This window comes from Pituophis catenifer, unplaced genomic scaffold (assembly GCF_029215685.1).
Source record: "Pituophis catenifer annectens isolate HBS135680 unplaced genomic scaffold, rPitCat1.0.hap2 SCAF_1, whole genome shotgun sequence".
Classification (NCBI taxonomy): domain Eukaryota; kingdom Metazoa; phylum Chordata; class Lepidosauria; order Squamata; family Colubridae; genus Pituophis; species Pituophis catenifer.
This window is the reverse complement of record NW_027256881.1, coordinates 101,222,250-101,243,039: the sequence shown is the minus strand read 5'-3', so window position 1 is coordinate 101,243,039 and position 20,790 is coordinate 101,222,250. Positions and strand designations below refer to the sequence as shown.

Below are 20,790 nucleotides of genomic sequence, written 5' to 3'. Positions count from 1 at the left end.
TTTAGCGCGAGCCTCTGATTGGCAGTTGGATTGGCCTTCTGGAATACCACTGATCAGCTGTTCCAGGCTGTGGGGATCGCCGCTGCCTATCGCCGCTGCCGCCCATCGCCGCCTCCACGCATCCCATTTTCAGCCTCTGTGTGCCCCATTTTCGGCTTCTGGGCGTCCTGTTTGTGGCGGGGATCAGCGACAAGCGGTGACGATTCCTGCTGTCTGGAACAGGCTGAAAATGGGGTGGTGATAGGCAGCAGTGATGGGTGGCGACAGCAGCAATGGGTGGCAGTGATCCCTGTCGCCTGGAACAGCTGATTGGCGGTATTCCAGGAGGCCGATCCAACCACCAATCAGCTGCTAGTACTAAATCAGGCTTGTTGAAGCTGATGAGGCTGTTTGCTGCAAGGAGGCAAATTGCTGGGAGGCAGAGGCTGAAGGGTGGGGGTCAGCGGGTGGGCAGGGCTTCAGCAATATTCTCTCTATAAGACACACACACATTATCACCCACTTTTTGGGGGGGGAAGTATGTCTTATAGACCGAAAAATACGGTAAACTTTTGATTGTTATTATTCCTTGTGATAGAATTGATTTTTTTTGAGTCATCAAAGTCATTGCCGCTTGTTTCTCTAATTGTTACTTCTATTGAACTCTACAAAAATAGACAATGTTGGCCTTTTCATTTTGTACTATGAATAATGTTTTAAACCAACACAAAATACTTAGATTTTAGTTGGAAATCATAAAAGGAAACCTCATCTATATTATTGTTTCAAACATGCAGCAAACTTTCTTCCTTCAACGACTGCTGTACAGCTTTGGCAGATTGCTCCAGATGTTATGCCTTATTTTTAGCCCTGCTAAACAAATACCCAACAAAGCAGGTCAGTTTTTTTATCTCCTAGGTTTTTTTATATATTTTAATCCTTTAATGTGCCTGTGGTGTTGTATGTATGTTAGTCCATTTTTAGAAACAAATTCCATGTGTATTTTCCAGATAGAAATGAATGCCTTCAGCCATTTAGGCACTTAGAAATAGGTTCCTGGTGCAATACAGTCCTTTACTTATAATCACAATTAGGACCAGAATTTCTGTTGCTAAACAAGATAGTTATTGAGTTCCACTTGATTTTTTGACCTTTTTTGTCATGGTTGTTAAACGATCACTGCAGTTGTTAAATGAATCACATGGTTATTATGTGAATCTAGTTTCCTCCATTGACTTTGCTTGTTGAAAGCCACTTGGAAACTCAGAAATGGTGATCACATGACCTTGGGATGCAACAACCTTTGTAAATACATGCCAGTTGCTAAGTGCCTGAACATGCCATCATGGGGATAATGTGACTGTTGTACATGCGAGAACTGATTGTAAGTCACTTTTTTCATTGTTGTAACTTTGAACACTTATTAAGGTAAGCTAATGGTTGTAAGTCAAAGACTATCTGTAGATGTAGATAGTACAAACCTCCTACTTACTGAGATGTAATAATAGAGGGGAAACTACAGATTTAAGGGCTTGGGAGCTTCTTGGTCCAGAAACTTCTGTATTTGGCCAAAAATGGAATGAAAGAACAACAAATAAAAAGAAAAAAAGAATGATTTTTAGAATAATAGGAATGCATTAAAACAAATATTTTTTTTCATAACAAGAGCAGATTAAATGTTTCTTTTGACTATGTTGCTATGTGGAGATCCCAATTCATTACAAATTGACGTAACTATATATTTTTAACTTGTGTCAGTTTTTAATGTAATTTATACTGAAAGAGTCAGTAAGGCATCAGGTTAGAAACAAGGAGGTCATGAGTTCTAGTCCCACTTTAGGCATGAAACCAGCTAGGTGACCTTGGACCAGTTGTGCTCTCTCAGCCCCTGGGAAGGAGGCAATAGCAAACCACCTCTGGAAAACCTTGCCAAGAAATTTGCAGGTTCTAATCTAGGCAGGAATCAAACTGGCTCAAAAATACACACTTCTTTTTTAATGCTAATTCCATTATTATTGTTGTTTTGGATGTCTATGCCATAATAGTGGAATCTTTTCCCCTCTTTTACTATGAATTACTGCAGAGGAGTACTGATGCACACAAGGCAGAGTATGGATTATTCCAGAGTGTATCAGTACACTTTATTAAATGGTAATGTGCTCAATTCAACTGAGTAGTGATATTTATTCAGATATATGTAGTCCTATTCCAATCCTATTGTATCTCTTTTTTTATCTGTCCTGAGAACTGAATAATGGGACTCTGTTAACCAGCAAGTCCTAACCCTGATTCTCTTATGTGGAAAATGAAGGATGTCTCAGTAATAAATTCTTATTAGTAAATGTTGTTTGGAGTAAATACAGATATAAAACTTTTGAGATGAGAATGAAGTTAATAATAAGCCTAACTAATCATTGTTTAGTACTTCCTAATTCTCATTAGGTAGCCAATAATTTTTAACAGCATTAGAAAATGAGCATCTTGAAGTTCATTGTTCTGATACATTAGTTGCTTAATGCATCTATTATATTCTACTTTGCAGAAAGGGATCACTCAAAAATTATATCTTTATGTTAATATTACATATTATAATAGAGAATTATGTCTTACTTAAAGATAAAAGTGAATCAGTTTTCACAAGTTTTTCTTCGTTAAGTACAGTATTTATTTGCAAAAGAAGTAGGAATGGATATTCTAAAAGTAAATTAATTCCCTTCTCCTGTTTTCTACATTTTCAGCAGCACCATCCCTAAATAATACACAATAAAACAACTATTTCGTAGACAGTTATTGAATCTGTGTTGCTTTTGCACAAATTAATGATTATGTTGCTGGGTTAAATAAACATTGTAGTTTGTAGTTGGGTAGTATATTGAGATTCGATTTTGATCTTTTATTGAAATCAGTGTTATAAACGTGGGCTTAAAATTGTGAGAAGTTATGTTTTGAAAATATTGCTAGAGAGTATATGCTTCTGCAAGGAATGTTTTATGCTATTTGTATGTGTAAATGTGATAGATAAATAAAATCATGCTTGGTTGCATTATGTATTATTTCACTTTTGTACTAAGAATGAACTGTTTATTCAATATGAACAGAAGTGAGTTAGGTTATTTTTTCAAACATTGAATTATTTATTAAAATGAAATTTATCAGTTTTCGTTTGCAGCAAATTATTTTCTTTCTTATGTTCAATTTCAGGACTTAGTTATCCGTATCATTTTCATTCTTGGCAATTTAACAGCAAAAAACAATCGAGCCCGGGAACAATTTTTTGAGGAGCAAGGAAGCATTGATACACTCATAACACTTTTCCAGACTTACTGTGAAAATGTTCCTAATCGTAAACTGTGGAAAGATGGCGAAATAAAGAACCTCAGACACCCTTCTGAAGCAGAAGACATTCTCATCAAGCTGATAAGAGTGATTGCCAATCTGTCCATTCATCCAAATGTAGGTGCATGTTTGGCAACTAATCATCACATTGTGGCATTACTTATTACAGTACTTGGTAAGAACTGCTTTTGAATATATAATCTGTAGAAGACAAACCATCAATGTTAAAATCATTTGGCTGACATTAATTTATGTCAGACTTCCCAGCAGCAATGTACATTTTCTGAAAGCACCAGACACTCTTAGAATTGTTGCTTGCCCACCTTCCTGAACTATAAGTAAATACTTTCATTATATTAGGGAATTTCTGGAGCAATTTTTTTAAAGGTTCTTGGGTACTCATGCCCAGTAGATAATCCAGATCTGGTCATGTCAGTTGGAATTGAAATCTAACATAACTTGAGGGCACCAGGTTGGGAAAGGCTGGAAGGTTCAGAGATACAGAACTAGCTGCATAGTTAAAAGTTCACCATTATCTTATCTTTTATCTGTAAGTTCATTGACTTTTTCAGTTTCCTGCTGTTTAATCTACATCCTGGAAATATATGTGTTAGTTGTATACTGTATAAACTGGCCATTTTAAATGATGGATTTCAATTCGTCTTGCTGCATTGCAATTGTGTAGCCCATAAAGACCATTATAATTGAGACAGCATTCCTGTAATTCTTTGTTTTAATTCTGTGCATTTTAAAAACTATGGTGACCATCATCTACACGGTACCAATTTTATAAGCTGATCAGAAATTAGAAAAGAGAATTGGCAGGGATTTTGTCTTCAATTTTTTTTTCTTTGCTTTTTTCAAAACTTTCCAAGGTCTTGCTGGGCATATCATGTATTCAGATGTCAGTGTGAAGGGCTTCTCCTGGAAAAAAAATCTATGTGGTACTAATAGTCAACACTGACTTGGTGCCGCCTAATCAATGAATGAATGAAGGACTTCAGTAAAATGAATGTGTACATCTACTTGTATAAAAAACACACAGTTTCACTTTGAAATGGCCTCAGACAAAAAGGCTGAATTCAGCATCAGAATTTTATTGAAATGTTGCCAGTTCCTTATTACAGCAGTTAATTGTTTGGCTTCATTTTATGATGTCAGTGTAACTTTTTATACTAGAATGACTGAAGTTATGATGAGCTACATAATCGGTATCATGATAAAAGACTGAAGTCTTCTCTTCTAAATCACTAGAGAGCAAGTCGGTTGATGAATGTGAGGAATTGGTTATTAATGCCATTGCAACAATCAACAATTTATCCTTTTATCAAGTGAAGAATTCTGTAATCCAAGAGAAGAAATTACATATTGCAGAACGTAAGAATATTTTAAAAGTTAATTCTCTCTATTACATGGTAACACTCAGTATTGTTTATGATTTTTTTGAACAAAAAATCATCAAAAAGAGCTGATCTAATTTAATGATTTTTTCAGACAATTTTGTAATGATAAAGCTGGCCCAATTTGGCTTAATCTTTGTCATGTTTGCCTTTATTGATTAGCCTTATAAAGAAGAACATGCTGATTTTGTAAACTGGTAGATTAGCATATTACCTCCCTTTCACTAGTTTTGTCATTTGTTTTTGTTCCTAACTCATGTCAAAGGCTTGACTAATGTAAAACATTATTCTTTGACTCTATAGATAATAAAGCTGAACTGCACATCACTCAAAGATGTCATATCAGAACTCACTGAACAAAATTTTCAAACACACAATATGTTAATAGGGATTTTCTGTCTTTGTAGATATTGCTGAATTGCTCTTTTAACATCTCTCACAATTGGCTGTGCTGGCTGAGTTTGCCAGAACTTGCAGTTCAGCATCTTTTGGAAGGGCACAAACACAACAACTCTGATATGCATGGTATTTTTAAAAAGTTGGAGTCTTGTTTACAAGAGATTTAGCAGTAATGAGGAAAGATAACTTCCTGATTAAGTAAGAAAAATGCCAAGATTGTCTGGATATTCAGTATGATTAATGGAGGTTTGTCAGCAGATAAGGAACAAAGGCAGGAGAAATGACAAGTTTTACAAGGGTGAGATTAAAAGTGAGAAAATAATTCTTATGAGGGCAGTTTCAGCAAAATGTAGAAAATAAAGGGAAATAATATTTTAAAGCTTTTTTTTCCTGTTTCTTCCACTAACTAGGCTTCCCTAGTTAGTGGAATGTATACAGTCCTGGTCCAATTGTATGTTTCAGTGAATCCCTAAGTAAAAATAAACTGGCATAACCTCTGAATGTGCAAAGTTTAAATACAACATCTTTGTGCAAATTTAACTGCACACCTATTATTTGTGTGCAGTAGTGAACAGGTTCAAAGTTTTAAAACAAACCCCAGTAAATATTGTGGATGCAAAAGTTTGGACACCTTTTCGGTGGATATTTTGAAATACCTCCTTTGGCAGAAAAAAAAAGAGCTTTCAAACATTTCTGGTAATAACCTAAGAAAACTTTTGGGAACTTTTCCACAGAGAACTTTTCTAAATCAGAAATATTTTATATCTCCTTGCATGAACTACACATTTGAGTTCTCCCTATAGATTTTCAATAATACTCATTTGTGGGTACTGTGAAGCATTGCAAAAACCTTTCTTTTCTGTAAGTAGGGTTGATTTGAACATTGTCTTGCTGAAGTATCCAACTGTTTTAAACTTCAGTTTTATTGACTGTGGATATTACTTCTACACTATGTTGATGTCCTGTTTTTAGTATTAAAACTTGATCAAGGGTAACTCGACTTATGCATAGCATTGTATAAATTGTATTTATATGTAGGTGTCATGGCACTTTTAGCTGAAGCACAACACACAGCAATTTTTCCCTCTACTCTGAGAGGCTAAAATAAAGATGTACTCATTGCTTAGTTTGACCTTCTGAGACATATTTAACTGTCCTGTTTTTGGAAAAAGATACTTATCCCTTAAAATATATATCTAATGCAGTGTATTTTCCACTTACAGTGCTTTTAAAGATGTTAATGAGCAGTCATATGGATGGAATTCTGGAGGCTATTCGTGTCTTTGGTAATCTTTCTCAAAACCATGAAATCTGCAATTTTATTATACAGCGAAAAGGTGAGCTCCTATTCCATTAGAAATAACCATGTTAAATAAAGTAACACAAATCATATATTCACAAAATGTTGCCTGTTAGATTTTGCTTAAAAGAAATGGCTGTTAAAACAATCTGCACAGAAAGAGTTCTATTTGAGAATGCTTGGACAAGGGTCATAAAAGGAGATGGTTAAATTTAAGCAGAATTTGCAAAGGCACAAATGTCATTTCATACTACACTCTGATTGCCTTCCAATTAAAATACATACTTTTTACTTTTAAAAAATTGAAAAGCCCAAAATATAATGAGAGAGCAATGCATGAGTTCAGCTTTGTATCAGGGGACTTTTTAAAAAAACAATCAAGAGTAATTGTGCTGAAAGTAGTCATGCCAAGTGTTCATGTTGAGATTATTGGGATAAACCCTTTGAAAAATAATTTCAAACATCAATAGTTAATAATGAACAACGAATTCAAAAAGCTGAAACTAGAATTGACCAAACTGAAAAGAAATTGGATATTGTGGATCAAACATTAACAAGTCAAAATAAAGAGTTAGAAGACTCAATAATCCAATTGGAGATGGACCAGGCTTCCTTCTATTTGCGATTTCAGAATGTTGTCGAGGACAAAGAGGAAGACCTAGGTGAAAAGATGGCGGAACTGATAGCTGATACACTTCATCAAGACAAACAGGCGATAATTAGGGAGCTGGACGACGTATACAGGGTCCAGACTAATTACGCAAGAAGGAACAAGCTTCCTAGAGAAGTACATATCCGCTTCGCACGGAAAAAAGTTAAAGATATTCTATATAACATGGCAAGAGACGAACAGATAACATATCGAGGAAAAGAAATAATAATCCTAAAACAGATACCAAGAAGAGTCCGGGAGATGAGGAAGGGATACAGATTTTTGGCCATACAGTTGAACAAAAGAAAGATACTATTCAGGTGGCTTCTCCCAGAAGGGATGCTAATAACCTGGCAAGGAAGAAAAATCAAAATAGAAAGCCTGAGTACAGCACAAGATTTCCTTGACCAGTTGAGAGGTGTGGAAGAAGAGCAGGGTAGCAAGGAAGAACTAGAAACAGCAGTAGTGGAGGAGGAAGCCCTACACCAACAGAATACGAACGAAGCAACTGCAGAGGGGAAGACAGAAGAAGAAGAAGAAGCCAAAGAGAAGAAAACAAGACCAGTAAGGGCCGTAAGAAACAAACAAGAACCAATAATCAGATAGAGGTATAGAGATGAATGACTTGAAGCTAATATCTGTAAATGTCAATGGACTAAATGACTACAAAAAGAGGAAAAGAATTTTAACAAAATTAGGTAAACAAAATGTTGATATAATGTGTTTACAGGAGGTACACATAAAAAAAGAAGAGAGTAAATATTTAGAATATAAAAAATTCGGTCAAACATTTGATTCGCTGGCAGAGAAAAAGAAAAGGGGGGTGGTAATCTACGTAAAAAAAGGAATTGAAGCAGAATTGAAATTCAAAGATACAAAAGGTAGAATCCTCATGATTGAAATTAAGAAAGGGAATTCCAAGGTATTAATAGTGGGCATTTATGCCCCAAATAAAAAACAGGGAGAATTTTTTAAGAAACTCCATGAACAATTAGTGAAAATGGCATATAACGAAATCTGTATGATAGGGGATTTCAATGGTATTGTGGACCCGGAGAAGGATCACAAGAGCAATAAAGAAAAAAAAAATAAAAGGACAAATCTACCGAGAGCTTTTTTCGAGTTAGTCGATGAACTAGATTTAATTGACATTTGGCGTACCTTGCATCCAAACGATAGGCAATATACCTTCTTTTCAAATGCACAAAAGTCGTGGTCCAGGATTGACATGGCATGGGTTAGTAGGAATTTGGGGTTAGAAATCGGAACAGCAGTAATTAACCCAAATGATTGGGCAGATCATAATCCGCTAGAAATTAGATGGAAGCTTGCTCAGAGGAAATACCAACGGAGGTGGAGGTTAAATGCTAAATTATTGGGCGATAAAGACTGTATACAAAAATTCAAAGAAGAAATAAACTTCTTTTTTAAGGAAAATGAAAATAAAGGCACATCTCGCGCAATAGTATGGGATACAATGAAGGCCTATCTGAGAGGAGTCGCGATTTCATATACTGCACATAAAAATAAAGAAGAAAGGAAGATTCTGGAAGACTATTTAAATCACATAGGAGAATCAGAAAGAAAACTCCAAGATAACCCAGAAGATGAAGCTGCCAAAGAAAATTGGATGATGTGGAAGCATAAAGTAAATATTATGGAGCAAGAAGAGCTGGCACAAAGAATGAAAAGAACGAAACAATATCTTTTTGAGAATACTAACAAATCGGGCAGGTGGCTGGCTTATAAATTAAAAAAGGAAAATGAAAGGGGAATAATCCATACCTTAGAAGACTCTAAGGGCGAACTATTGTCTAACGAGGAAGGAAAACGGGATAGGGTGAGAGAATACTACGAATCCCTATACAAAGAAGAGGAGATACCGGATGACAAAATAGAACAATATTTGATAAAAGCAGAGCTCCCACAAATAACTGAAGATGAGAAAGAAATGCTCAACCGAAAGATTACAATTGAAGAACTAAAAACAGCCCTCTCCAAATTGAAAAATAATAAAGCTCCAGGACCTGACGGATTCCCAGGGGAAATATATAAAAAATTAGAAGAAATACTCCAACCGAAATTAGTAGAAATTTTTAATGATGTATTGTTAGATCAAAAAATCCCAGAGTCATGGAAAGAGGCGCATGTTACACTTGTGCCGAAAGAAGGTGCCGACCTAAAACAAATTCAAAATTACAGACCAATTTCGCTCCTAAATACTGACTACAAATTATTCATGGGTATAATGGCAGAAAGAATGAAAAAGATTTTAAATAATTGGATATACAAAGACCAGAACGGATTTTTACCGGGGAGACAAATTAGGGATAATTTGAGAATCGTGCTAGACACACTAGAGTATTATGAAGAGCACCCCGGAAAACAGATGGCTCTGATCTTTGTTGATGCTCAAAAAGCATTCGACAATCTAAATTGGAAATTTATGATTAAACAAATTGAGATTATGAAATTCGGAACAAATTTTGAAATGATGATTAAATCTATATATAATAACCAAAAGGCGAGCATCCTGGTGAATGGCGATAGGACCAAAACATTCCAAATTAGTAAGGGAGTAAGGCAAGGTTGTCCCCTATCCCCCTTATTGTTTATTTTGGCCCTAGAAGTTCTTCTCCGGAAAATTAGATCTAACGAGGAAATAAAAGGTTTGAAGATCAGGAAGGAGACCTACAAGACGCAAGCATTTGCGGACGACGTAGCTTTAATCCTTGAAGACCCCATAGAATCGGGACCTAAAGTATTAGAGGAATTAAGTAAATACGGAGAGGTGGCAGGCTTTAGACTGAACAAAACTAAAACCAAAGTATTGATCAAGAATACAACTGAGAGTCAGAAGAACGAGATAGAAGAAGCATTAGGATTACAGGTTGCCAAAAAAATTAAATACTTAGGAATTTGGATTACATCTAGATGTTCGACCTTGAAAGACGACAATTATATTCCCCTAATTAGAAAAATGAAACAAGACCTAGATAGCTGGAAAAAAATAAAACTATCACTTTTGGGCAAGATAGCCACAATTAAGATGAACATCCTCCCCAGAATATTATTCTTATTCCAAAATATACCGATAAATCTAAACAAAAAATTTTTTTTAGAATTAGACCAAATCATTAGAAAATTTATATGGGAGGGAAAAAAACCGAGATTTTCCATTAAAATTTTAAGGGGCAAAAGAGATATAGGCGGATTTGGACTCCCGGACTGGGAAATATACTACAGGGCAGCTAAGCTAGTTTGGTTAAGAGACTGGATCACCCTGGAAAACGAGAGGATTCTCACTTTAGAAGGCCATGACCTGCAAAAAGGCTGGCACGCCCACATTTGGGACACGGAGAAGAAAAGGAAGACACATTTCCACAGACATAAAATTAGAGACTCCTTGGTTCAAACATGGACTCAGATTAGGCAGAAATATTACAAAAAAATTCCAAATTGGCTCTCAACGATGGAGGCCCTGACCCACCCAAATAGGTGGGAGAGGGAGAAAATGGGCAGATACAAAGATATTTTGGACGAAGGAGGGAGGCTTAAACCAAATGACATCCTACGAGAGCAAGGAATAATCCTAGATTGGTGGACCTATTCACAAATAAAATCTAGATATCAGAGAGATAAAGAACAATACGGTTTAGAACTTGGACCAAATGGATTGGATAAAGTCCTGATGGGAACAAATAAAAAGATTCTGGCAAAACTATACAATTATTTATTAGGCGAGGGTAAGTTCGAAGATGTCACAAAGAACCAAATAATTGCATGGGAGAAAAATATAGGGCGTGATATAAATTTTGGGGAATGGGAGGAGGCATGGAACAGAAATCTTAAACTTACTAGAGCGGTGGCATATAAGGAAAACCATTACAAAATGTTGCATAGATGGTACCTAGCCCCGGCCAGACTAGCAAAGATATATTCCAATATACATCCCAACTGTTGGAAATGTGGCCATGGTCAAGGCACCTTCTTCCACATGTGGTGGACATGCCCGGAAGCGAAAGGATATTGGAATAAAATTAGGAGGTGGTTACAAGAAATAATTGACGAAGATATTGAACTAACACCAGAGATTTTCCTCCTGGGAATAATAAAGAAACCATATAGAAAGGAAATGATACATTTAATGATCCACATAATTACAGCCGCTAGATTGGCATATGCACAGTACTGGAAAGAGAAAACTCAACCACCAGAAGAGCTTACAATTAAGAAAATACTCGAGTGCGCAGAGATGACTAAATTAACTTATGAATTAAATGATGAGAAGTCAGTTTACTATATGGTATGGGAAAGGTGGTACAAGTGGTTGCATGACAAAATGAAAGAAAGATCTAAAGGTGTATTAAATATTGGTTAAAAGTGAGTTGAAATGTCACCAAATACTATTTATGTAAATAGTTAAAACACTGCACATCCGATACTAATTGAAAATGTTATCATATTTATGTACTTCATGTTTTATGTTTCTGTTTGAATGTTTGTTTTTCCTCTTTTCTTTTTTCTATTTTTTATATTTTTTTTTTTTGTTTTTTGTTCTGTAAAAAACCTCAATAAAGTTTATTTAAAAAAAAAAAAACCCTTTGAAAAATATGGCATTTTCATTAATTGCATAGATAACTGATAACTGCTACAGAAGAGAAGTCAGTATGTCAGTCTTTTAGAAGTGGCATAGCAGTATTGTAATGGTGCATCTGATAAGTTATGTGTTCTTAAAAGCAAGTTTGTTCTTTGATTTTTTTTCTTCTGTGATCTAGTGTACAAGTTCATGATTGCTTTGCTTGATGCCAAGCACCAAGATGTCTGCTTTTCAGCCTGTGGAGTTCTCCTCAATCTTACTGTGGATAAAAGCAGGCGGAGTATTTTGAATGAAGAAGGAGGAATTAAAAAGTAAGTTCTAGAAAGTAGCTGAGTCAGAAAAAATATTGCTGAAATTCACACAGGGTCAGGGGATATCTAGTATATTTGTTCTTTCTATTTTCCTACAAGGCTTCTACAAAGACTCTAGTTTTCAAGGGTTTAATAACAGCTATTCACCTATTATTACAACAGATTAATCGATTGCTTGAGAGATTTTGGGCCCACAGACTGGCAACTGGCTGGTTTAATATGCAAAACTTTGTGGAACTACAGTGAGAATGTTACAAGTAATGACCCCTGCTTTGAAGATGATGACTCAAACGGTCTACTAGTTCTTCTTATGACATTTCTTGGTAAGCTATAAAAGCTGTTTCTTTAATGAATGGAAATAGGACATATAGAAAGTTGCTTACATGACTTTTTTTCTATGTAGCCCATTATTTTCTTTACAGCCTTTCCAGTGTCTTAGCAAGAAATCATTACTAGCAATAACAGTAGCACTTATATACCGCTTCATAGTGCTTTACAACCCTCTCTAAGCAGTTTACAGTCAGCAAATTGCAAATTGCCTCCAACAATCTGGGTCCTCATTTTACCGACCTCGGAAGGATGGAAAGCAGAGTCAACCTTGAGCCGGTCAGGATCAAACTCCTGGCAGTGAGCAGCAAGTTAGCCTGCAATACTACATTCTAACACTCTGCCACCATGGCTCATGATATTACCAATCACCTGTTTTTTTTTTAAAAAAAAAGGTACTATCAATTATTTGAGAGCCAATTTGATCTAGTGGTTAAATTGTTGAACTAGGAGCACAGAAACCTGAGTTTTATTCCTGCATGAAAGCTAGCTGGGTAATATTTGGCTATTCACTCCCTCTCAGCCTCAAGAAGGTGGCAGTGGCAAACCATCTCCAAAAATACTGCCTAGAAAACTCAATGAAGTAATCAGGAGTCAAGTCTGACTTAAAGGCAGGGGAAAAAACCAACTACCAAAACTCCTCAGGATATTTATCTTAATATTTTTATGCACATTCTTTTCTTTAGATCAGGGGTGTCAAACTTGATTTGAGGGCCACATCAGGGTTCCATTTGACCTCGGGGGTGGGTGTGGCTGGGGTGGGCATGGCCAGCTTGATGTCATTTGTGTTGGGGACGCCTGTGGTGGCCCAAGCGGGATTGGGGGGATCCTTTGTCTCCAGCGGAGGAAGGCGAGACCAGGGAGAGGGCCAAACCTTTGTCCTCACCATCTCAGGCCACGCGGGGGACCCCTGGATGGCAGCACAGGCTGGAGGCTAAGCGCCTAGCCCGTCCTTTGAGCTCCCAGGGCACCGGTACCCCACAGCCCAGCCCCGCTTCTCCGAAGGGGTGCCTGGGTGTGCTTACCTCCTCGAGGCTGCTGCTGCTGTGCTTACTCTCCTTGGCCATGTTGCTCATGGTGTGTGTGGGAGAGCAAAGTGTGTGGGTCAGAGGGAGGCCCACTCCCTCTCCATGCAAGGAGACCCAGCTTTGTAACAAAAGCATCCTCAGCGATAGGTTGGGAGACCACCAGGAGAGGTCAGGAGGAGGAAACAAGGGAATGGCGAAATGGCAGCAGGGCTGCTGGTGGCCAAGTGCTAAGGCAGGACTTCCCTCAGATCCTCCCTCCCTCTCATTATAATCACCTTCCTTCCTTCCTTCCTTCCTTCTTTCTTTTCTTTTCCCTTCCCTCTTTTCCCTTTCTTCTTCCTTCCCCTTTCCTTTTTTCCTTCCTTACTCTCTTCCCATCTTCCCTTCTTTTTGTCTTTCCTCTTTCCCTTTCTCCTTTCCTCTCCTTTCTTGGATGCTCAAATGCAAAAGGGGAAACATTTCTCAGTGCCTCCTAGTCTGTGATCAAATGCCACTTTTGCTAGTAGTTTTGCTAGCACGCTGCCAGTGAAAACGGAGCTTGCATGGCCCACCCGAGCTCCGTTTTCGGCTGCCACAGCTGCCTCCAGTATGCTGCCAGCCGCCATCAGATTGTAAATCAGCACCCGGTCGGCCTGGGTCAGGCTGAGGCACTACGGGCCAATCCTTCGCTGTTTCCAGTGTGGCCCCATGGGCCAGATCTAAGCACCCCACAGGCTGGACCCGACCCGCAGGCCTTGAGCTTGACATCCCTGCTTTAGATTCTTCTTTGGGTTGGTAGCAGATACATCCAAATAGATGTGTGAATAATTCTTAAACTGTTTTAAGTTATATTTAATGCTGATATGTAGGTGTTCTTTTTCTTGCTGTAGATGAAGAACTGGCCCTGGCTTACAGTTTTGACAGTGATTTAAGAGAATATCACAAACTTTATTGGGAAACAGAGTTCAAACCTGTGGCACACAAACTTCTCCAGAGAATTCAAAATTGAAAACCATTACTTGAGTTCCTAATACTGCGTTTCAAGATGGGTATTGAATCAATCAATGCACGAATCACTTCTGTAGCTACTTTTGCAAATCATTAGATATCAAAACATTTCAGTATGTTTCCATGAAAAATGCCTTTTGTTTTCTAATTTTTCTACGTAGCATAGACATTCATTGTAGAACACCTTTTTCTTAAATTTCCAATGGCATTTAGGAAACATAAAAATAAACTAATTGCAACATCTGAATTGAGTATTTTTTTGATTTAACTTTATAATAATGTTATGCTTTATAGTTAAGATTTTATAAAAGATTGCAAAAATTAGTACCATGGTTATCAAGTATAGATCAAGGAATTCAGACAGCATTCATTGTTAAATAATTTTGTTAGGTTTTAATGTATAGAATAGTATTGCATTTGGTCAACAATTTCAAAATGAATTTTTAGATGATTCAGACTAACATTCTCCACCCAATATTTTAAAAATGTATTGAAAATCACAGTATAAATGCAGATTTTTACTTTTAAACTATTGTAAATGTATTTATGTGATAAGATTATAATCCTTGTCCCTTTATTGATAAGCCAATCTGGTAATTTAATTAATTTAATTTAATTTAATTTAATTTAATTATTTAATTTATATGCCGCCCCCAAGTGAGATAGTTATTTGATTTCACAAATGAAATTCATAGAGCAGGGAATGAAATTGGTATTTTTAGCCAAAGCCAACTTTAAAATTGCACATTTGGCTTATATGTTTTGGATCAGCATTTGCCTTGCATTTTTGAATAAAGGAAATAGCAGATGCTTCCTGTTGAACTGTCAAGAATTGCAGTTTAACTTTTGTCGTTTTTCTCTCAAACACAAATTAGAAATACACACCAGATACAGCATTCATTCGTCTATTTTGTAATGAATGATACCAGTATTAATGTAAAAAGTCTGAAAAAAAGAGGAAAATGTTATTTTTTTTATTTAAACAACCCAGTAATACTAACAAAGACCTCATACAAAAAGTGTCCATATATTTTACACATGCACGCACTCACATACGTATATCAAAATCACTTACAGGGTTTTTGTTCTTCTTGTTCTTACGCTATTTTCTTGTTTAACTACATAAGCTGCTACTTAAGGGGCAGACTGTAGAAATGAGTGTTTTAGTAAGAAACTATTTGAGGCCTGAATTGATATTTTGACACCTTTGATAGCTTCTAGGAATACTGAAGAAGTAAGATTATCTATCCTTGCTCTCAACTATTCAGTTTTTTCACAAAGTTGCAGATTTTTAAGCAGCTTTGATAGTCTCGCACTGCCTCAGTCTGAAATAATAAGACCAACCTAGACAGCAAAAGATTCTCTTAACAATCAAAACTGCTAATGTAACATCCTGTTCAGCTCTGCATTGTCAGCAAGGAGGTTCTCTTAACATCACATACAATGTAGGCTCAGACGATAGCATTACTTGCATTTGTTTATAGCTTAATAACTGGAATTGCTAGTCTCTTCATTTAACCAGCATGTTCAGCAGCATCAGGACTTTTACAACATTATTCACCCTTATATCAAAAGTAAATTCTTATCTTTCAGATTCTTATTTATTTCTGACAATACATGAAGATTTCGGTAATTAGTTGTCTGCCAGAAGTCATTGCCTCCTATGCTAACTAGAGCAGGCTGGAATCCGTTTGATTGTGTCTCTGAACAACTGTCCTACCACCAACCTCAACATCAGCAGTAATATCCCACTAAGGAAGGAGCTGCAATAATACTAGTAGTAGCAGTAGGAATAATAATAATAAACACTATGGCACAAATAATTTCATGGCTTTTAGCCCGTGCTGGTTGAAAAGCTCCTTAACAAGCCCTGGCAAGTTGCCCCTGTGGCACCTTCGATTACTACTGCCCAAAGTTTTCACGTCATGTAACGAGTAATGGCTCTCAGAGCGTAAAGCAGTTCAGCTTGCATCCGTGCTTCTATGAGAAGCAAATTGACATGAACCTTAAAGAAAATTAAAAAAAAGTTGGGTTTAGTGTCTTTTGTGCATTACAGTATTCTAAGGCATGCTAATATTTGAACTGAAGCCAGAAGAGAATCCATGAACGTACTAGTGATGGATGATGGCAGGGATATTATGCAACAGCCAATTAGAACTGTTGCCTCCATACAATACCGTGTTTCCCCGAAAATAAGACAGGGTCTTATTTTCTTTTGCCCCGCCCCCCCCAAAATAAGAGCTTGGCCTTATTGGGGGGGTGTCTTATTATTTTGGGGGTGCAGGAGGCGGTAAGCGTGGGACTGGGACTGCTGCCATTGCCTCCCCTCCCCATTCTTCACGTTGGCCACTGCCCTGACGTCTCACGCCACCGCTGCTTCCTCATGGAGCAGGACTCTGCAAGGCTTGTGCCATTGCATGCACGAATTGCAGCACCACCACGAGCTTCATCATACCAGCACAGCTGGTGTCATTCTTGTGAGTTCAAGGAGTTTGGCTGAACTCGCGAGAAAGGTTTTTTTACAATGTGTCTCCCTGCACAGAATGGCGAGGAATGCGACAGTGCTGGAAAAGTAAGATGCGCGTCCTGCTTCTCGCCTGCCCCACCTGCCACCCCTCTCAATAAAGAGACAGTGGGGAAGGGAAGCAGCCAGACTGCTATTGCCTTTGGGGTGGGACAGGACGTGTTGGGCCGCGCGACGCGCGTCTTATCTTTCCAGCACCATCACGTTCCTCGCCTTTCTGTCCAGGGAGACACGTTGTAGAAAAAACTTTCTTGTGAGTTCAAGGAGTTTGGCTGAACTCGTGAGAAAGTGCTGGAAAGGTAAGACGCGTGTCTCGCAGCCCAACATGTCCCATCCCAATGGCAACAGTAGCCTGGCTGCTTCCCTTCACCACCATTTCTTTATCGAGAGGGGTGGCAGGTGGGGTGGGGGAGAAGCGAGATGCTTCTCGCCCACCCTACCTGCCACCCCCAAACTGCACCCTAAAGGGGGCGTGTGGCTAAGTGAGGGGCAGGAGCCCTGTTATGCCCAGCAGGGGGGAGTGGGACGCGCAGTTGGTGGTGGGGGCTTATTTTGCTGGGGTGGTTTATATTATCACATGTCCTGAAAAGCCCAATTGGCCTTAGGACATGTCTTATTTTTGGGGAAACACGGTACCTATATGCAAATATTCATTAGGCTATGATAGCAATAGCACTTAGAATTATATACTCCTTCATAGTGTTTTACAGCCCTCTCTAAGCTGTTTACAGAGTCAGCCTATTGCCTCCAACAATCTGGGTCGTCATTTTACCGACCTCGGAAGGATGGAAGGCTGAGTCAACCTTGAGCCTAGTGAGATTTGATCTGCCAAATTGCAGGCAGCCGGCAGTCAGCAGAAGTAGCCTGCAGTACTGCATTCTTTTTTTTCTTTTTTTTTAAATTTGATTTATATGCCGCCCTTCTCCGGAGATTCAGGGCGGCTTACAGTGCATTAAGCAATATTCAAAATTCTAACCACTACGCCACCAAGCTTTAGGCCTGAAATGACTTACATCTTATCTGGTGAGGCAAGGTAGCTCTAATCATAGGGACCTACAGAATTTTCTTCAATACAGTACTTTAATGTGATTTCTACTAAAAGCAATAATGCAAAGACAAAAATTGTATAGCCTAGCAAAAGTGTAAAGAGATAAAGTCAATATAAGCAAAACAAATGCTTTAGTAAATTAAACTGTCAATATTATTCAACCTACTAAGTTACAACACACAGATGTATAACATCGCATATACAACATACCTTCTCAGAATGTTTGAATTGCCTCCAGAAGCCATCATACATTCTATTTGTGGTTCTCTCAGGAGCACACACTACAGTTTTGATATAAATTTTAAAGCTGCGATCCAAAAGCTGATTAATTTCACCATAGTCGTAATCATCGTATCTGTAATCAGGAGAACAAATATGTTTAGGTTTTGCATCACATTGTTGCCAGTTATAATAATTACTGCACTATTCCTCGCTATTTCACAGCCATATATTTTCTGGTAGATCTTAAGCTGGTTTTGCTAGAATCCCAATTATAGTAGTACCCTCAGTATTTTTGTCCATTCTCAATAGCTGGAAGCAGCACATGTCCCCTTTTTTGGTGGTTTGCCCTGTTTCCATCTTCTATGTAGTCCTGTTCAGATATTGACTTTCAGAGTACTGCAGTTATCTTTTGCATTTTTGAATCTGCTGCTTTCTCTGACAGCTTTCTTAGTATCTTCTAGTCATGGATTTGGGAGCAACACAAAATCTTTGTTCTAGAACTGTGATAGCTAACCTTTTCCAGACCAAGTGCCCAAAGCGTGCACGTGTGAATGCGCCTGAACTCCCAAAATGCAATGTGTGTGTAGCCACTGTGCATGTGACCCCCCGCGCATAAGCAGCAGAGACCCAACCAGCTGGCTGGCGGGAGGCGCGCGCGCATGCATGGCAGAGCTGAACTGGGGCAATGGCTCACGTGCCCACATAGAGGGCGCTGCATGCCACCTGTGGCACGTGCACCATAGGTTTGCCATCACGGTTCTAGAATTACTTTTAGCTTTAGCTTTTTTAGCAAGTTAGCTTTCTCGGGATACAAGGTTCTTACCTCAAGCACAATTGTTATCCAGAATTTGCCTTTAAAAGCATTTGTTAGTAAGAAGTTACCAATGCAATTAGGTTTTTATCCAGTTCATTGATTGTATGCTCATGGCTTTTGATGTAGGTTCTTAATATAAATTTCCATAATATGTGTTCAAGCAATATGGGAAGCAAAATTTCCAAAATTAATAGATAACTAAAGCTGATCCGGACCAACCTTATTCCAAACATACAGTGGATGTAATTCCAGATTGCGCGCCTAAGCATTGATGTATCCACATCTTTATGCATAGCCATTGTGTTGTAAGTCAAGTTGTAGGCAATTTGAAACTTCTCATCTATCAGTTGTCCTACATCTGGATAGAGACGATTTACCAGCGAATATCCGTGGTCTTCCCACGAATAGTCCTTAAAAGCAAAATAGATACATGGAAGCAAGTTCTCACGAACTTTGACAAAGTAGAAAAAATATATATTTTTCACTGCATTTTTAAAATACAAATTAATGAGATAATTGCTAGGTATTCCAACAGCATGGATACTCTGTTGTCCTCCACTGGTTTCAACTACAGGTAGTCTTCAACTTATGACCCACAATTGAGACAGAATTTCCATCCCTATGCAGAGTGTTTTTCAAGTGAATTGTGCCTCGTTTTATGAACTTTTTTGATAGGTTTGTTAAGGGAGTCACTGCAGTCAAGTGAATTCGGCTTCCACCTTTGAATTTTCTTGTCAGAAGCCGGCTGGAACAGTATCATCCCTCCCACATGAACCCAGGATGCCACGACTGTCTCAATACATGCCCATTGTCAAGTGCCTGAATCCTGATCCCTTGACAGTGGGAATGCTATGACTGTTGTAAGTATGAGGACTGGTAGCAGGTTATATTTTTCAGTGATGTTGTAACTTCGAAAAGTTGCTAAACGAATGGTTATAAATTGAGGACTATCTGTATAGCTTTCACAATAATCCCCTATATACTGCCTGAGAATGATTAGTAAATGCTCAAAGCTGCAAGGCACCAAATTGCCTATGCTTAAAAAAAAACCATACAGCATGTAATTTATACACCTAATATTCTGGGGCACACTACAATTCGATACTGATAATGTGTGACTAACCTGCACACGGAAGGTAGGTACGTGCATCCCATGCCTTGAGAAATCTTTATAGCCATAGCTAGTATCCTCAAAGTGACGAGATACATCTCTTGTTGGTGCTATTTCTTCATCTTCTGTTAAATATGTAATAAATATGGTAGTTTCACAAGAACAGCTTAAAGCCCATTGCCAAATTATAATAAATGACTTCTGTAATCAATACGGGAAAAGCATTTTGCAGATAAAATATAGCTTCTTCAAAAATGCTGTGCTGAAATTCCTCCCCATATAATCTTTTCTTTTAATAACAATAAAGATCAATACATGTTGATCGTATGTGTTACGAAACAGAGGGCTGCAACTTATTTGAATGTCACTTATGTGGTAGCAAATGAAAAATGGACAAGCTTGTTTTCTTCTGTAATTATTTCCAAATATGAGAAAACTAGCCCTTGAGAATGAACCCACTACTTAATTACTGTGAAAGGGGTCAATCATGTAGATAGGACCAGGAATTAGCATCAAAGATCCTTGCTTACGATCTTGTTCCCTTTCCATAAGCAGATTAACAGGATAGATAAAATTAACATCCAGTCTACAAGTATATTAGAAAAGTTCACGGCTTTAGTGGCAATGAACCAACTATAAAAGCTTAGCTGTACGATAATTGCTGCCACTGCAATTTTTGACCTGTAAGTTCCATACTGTAAATACGTCAGTTCTTCCACTATCAAATACTGTATGTAAAAGACTTAGTTATT

At 37.8% G+C, this 20,790-nt stretch overlaps 2 protein-coding genes across 4 annotated transcripts in view; one reads left to right on the top strand and one right to left on the bottom strand.

Annotated features, from left to right (window-relative positions):
• Nucleotides 1-14,339, top strand: part of ARMC2 (armadillo repeat containing 2) — a 44,187-nt gene extending 29,848 nt beyond the window's left edge. Inside the window, exons 12-18 of the mRNA XM_070953501.1 lie at nucleotides 777-876; nucleotides 3,181-3,490; nucleotides 4,570-4,692; nucleotides 6,338-6,451; nucleotides 11,845-11,977; nucleotides 12,140-12,300; nucleotides 14,202-14,339. Of these exons, the coding sequence (XP_070809602.1) occupies nucleotides 777-876; nucleotides 3,181-3,490; nucleotides 4,570-4,692; nucleotides 6,338-6,451; nucleotides 11,845-11,977; nucleotides 12,140-12,300; nucleotides 14,202-14,320 (1,060 nt within the window). The 3' untranslated portion in view covers nucleotides 14,321-14,339. The remainder of the gene's footprint in view (nucleotides 1-776; nucleotides 877-3,180; nucleotides 3,491-4,569; nucleotides 4,693-6,337; nucleotides 6,452-11,844; nucleotides 11,978-12,139; nucleotides 12,301-14,201) is intronic.
• A 441-nt stretch (nucleotides 14,340-14,780) lies between these two features.
• SESN1 (sestrin 1) overlaps nucleotides 14,781-20,790 on the bottom strand; it is a 46,613-nt gene continuing 40,603 nt past the window's right edge. For all 3 annotated transcript variants that reach the window (XM_070953472.1, XM_070953490.1, XM_070953481.1), the window contains exons 7-10: nucleotides 20,051-20,163; nucleotides 19,147-19,337; nucleotides 18,102-18,246; nucleotides 14,781-16,324 (exon numbers count right to left, since the gene is read on the bottom strand). In XM_070953472.1, coding sequence (XP_070809573.1) covers nucleotides 16,238-16,324; nucleotides 18,102-18,246; nucleotides 19,147-19,337; nucleotides 20,051-20,163 — 536 coding nt within the window. In that variant the 3' untranslated portion in view covers nucleotides 14,781-16,237. The remainder of the gene's footprint in view (nucleotides 16,325-18,101; nucleotides 18,247-19,146; nucleotides 19,338-20,050; nucleotides 20,164-20,790) is intronic.